The following is a 1,562-nucleotide window of genomic DNA, read 5'->3' as shown; positions in this document are numbered from 1 at the left end:
ATATTTTTACTTAATATTTTTTCCCAACAAGTCTTTTTTTTCTATGTGTTGCATGCTTGTGCTGCCTCAGTTTAGCTAAAAGTTTGAAGTTTAGTTTAAAACATAGGCAAGGAGGAAAACATTACGGTGCATTATTTTTAACTAAGCTAAACTGCAGCAGCACAAGCATGCAACACAGAAATAAAAAGACTTGTTGGACAAAATAATAAAAATAATTCAATTTAAGCATTCAAGAGACACAAATGCATGTACAAGTAGAAGGAAAAACTTTGTAAAATATAAATTAAAACCATTAAAATTTAAATTCTATTAAAATATTTAATTTATTGGAAATAAGCTGGAAAAGTAAATATGAAGGTCAGTTAAATGATAAAACATCAGGTTAAGTACTTTTTTAATTTATTTGGTGCATTTTAAATGTATTTCTTTATTTAAAGGTTCATTTATTGCTTTGTTTTTATTTTTAATTATGTGAGTGTTGGTCCTCCGTACTGCAGAACATGAAGAGGTAGTTCCGGGACTGAATCAGGTGTGTTGGAGCAGGAAACATGAAACGTGTAGGGCTGCGGCCCTCCAGAACCCCCTGAAGCTCCGCCTCCAGGCCCCCAGGTGTAACCTGAGCTGCAGGTGTGTTACCTGGTTAAATGAAAGCTTCCTCAGCTGGAGTCCTGCAGAGACGAGCTGCAGAGAGACAGAGAAGATGTGAGGTGTTCTGACAGCTCTACTGTCTGTGTGCAGGTCTGACCACAGAAGGTCTGTACCGGGTCAGCGGCAACAAGACGGACCAGGACAACCTGCAGAAACAGTTTGATCAAGGTAAAACTCACCTGTCTGCAGAATCCCAGCTGAGCCTCAGAAAGTAAGAAAAGTTCAGCAGGTTCATGTTTCTACTGAAAGTAAAGCTGAAGGTTTGCCTCTTCTGATTGGACGGATCAGAGGAGGAGGAGACAACAGACACCTGCAGCCTTTATAAAGTTCAGTAGAAGTTGTCTCCACAGGGTTGAGTTTGGACCAGCCTGAGACAGTGGACATGTCCAGAGGAGGGACAGTTGTAGTAGAAGACGTTCTGTGTGACTTCCTGTCTCCTCGTAGATCACAGCATTGACCTGATGGTGATGGACGTGGCGGTGAACGCCGTGGCCGGAGCTCTGAAGGCCTTCTTTGCTGACCTGCCCGACCCTCTGATCCCCTACAGCCTGCACCCGGAGCTGCTGGAGGCTTCAAGTGAGACTTTAACTACCTCTTCCTGCTGCACGAAGGACCAGATTAAACCTCTGAGTGTGATGAAACGGTTAACCCAGGGCTCTGCAACCTGCGGCTCTGGGGCCACATGTGGCTCTTTGGTCCCTCTGCAGTGGCTCTTTGAAAATGGGACCAAACATAACAGAATAAATGTTTTTGTTTTTATATCCACAACAGAAATCAATTTGTAAGCAAATGATCAATACTAATGCAAAAAGTAAAACATGTTAGCTCACGCTAGCCTGTTGTTTACTTAAATAATCTAACTTTTGTCTTTCTCTCAAATCCATCAGAGTTACCCATCCATCCATCCATCCATC

The 1,562-nt window shown here is 42.1% G+C and overlaps 1 protein-coding gene across 1 annotated transcript in view; it reads left to right on the top strand.

Moving 5' to 3' along the window:
- The window catches only part of arhgap5 (Rho GTPase activating protein 5), a gene marked incomplete at its 5' end in the record, with an annotated part of 16,369 nt that overhangs the window by 12,763 nt on the left and 2,044 nt on the right, over nt 1-1,562 (top strand). Inside the window, 2 exon segments of the mRNA XM_013999541.1 lie at nt 739-816; nt 1,093-1,224. Coding sequence (XP_013854995.1) covers nt 739-816; nt 1,093-1,224 — 210 coding nt within the window.

The sequence above is a fragment of the Austrofundulus limnaeus genome, unplaced genomic scaffold (assembly GCF_001266775.1).
Source record: "Austrofundulus limnaeus strain Quisiro unplaced genomic scaffold, Austrofundulus_limnaeus-1.0 Scaffold2335, whole genome shotgun sequence".
Classification (NCBI taxonomy): domain Eukaryota; kingdom Metazoa; phylum Chordata; class Actinopteri; order Cyprinodontiformes; family Rivulidae; genus Austrofundulus; species Austrofundulus limnaeus.
Note: the sequence above shows the minus strand (reverse complement) of the source record. Positions and strands in the feature narration are given on the sequence as shown.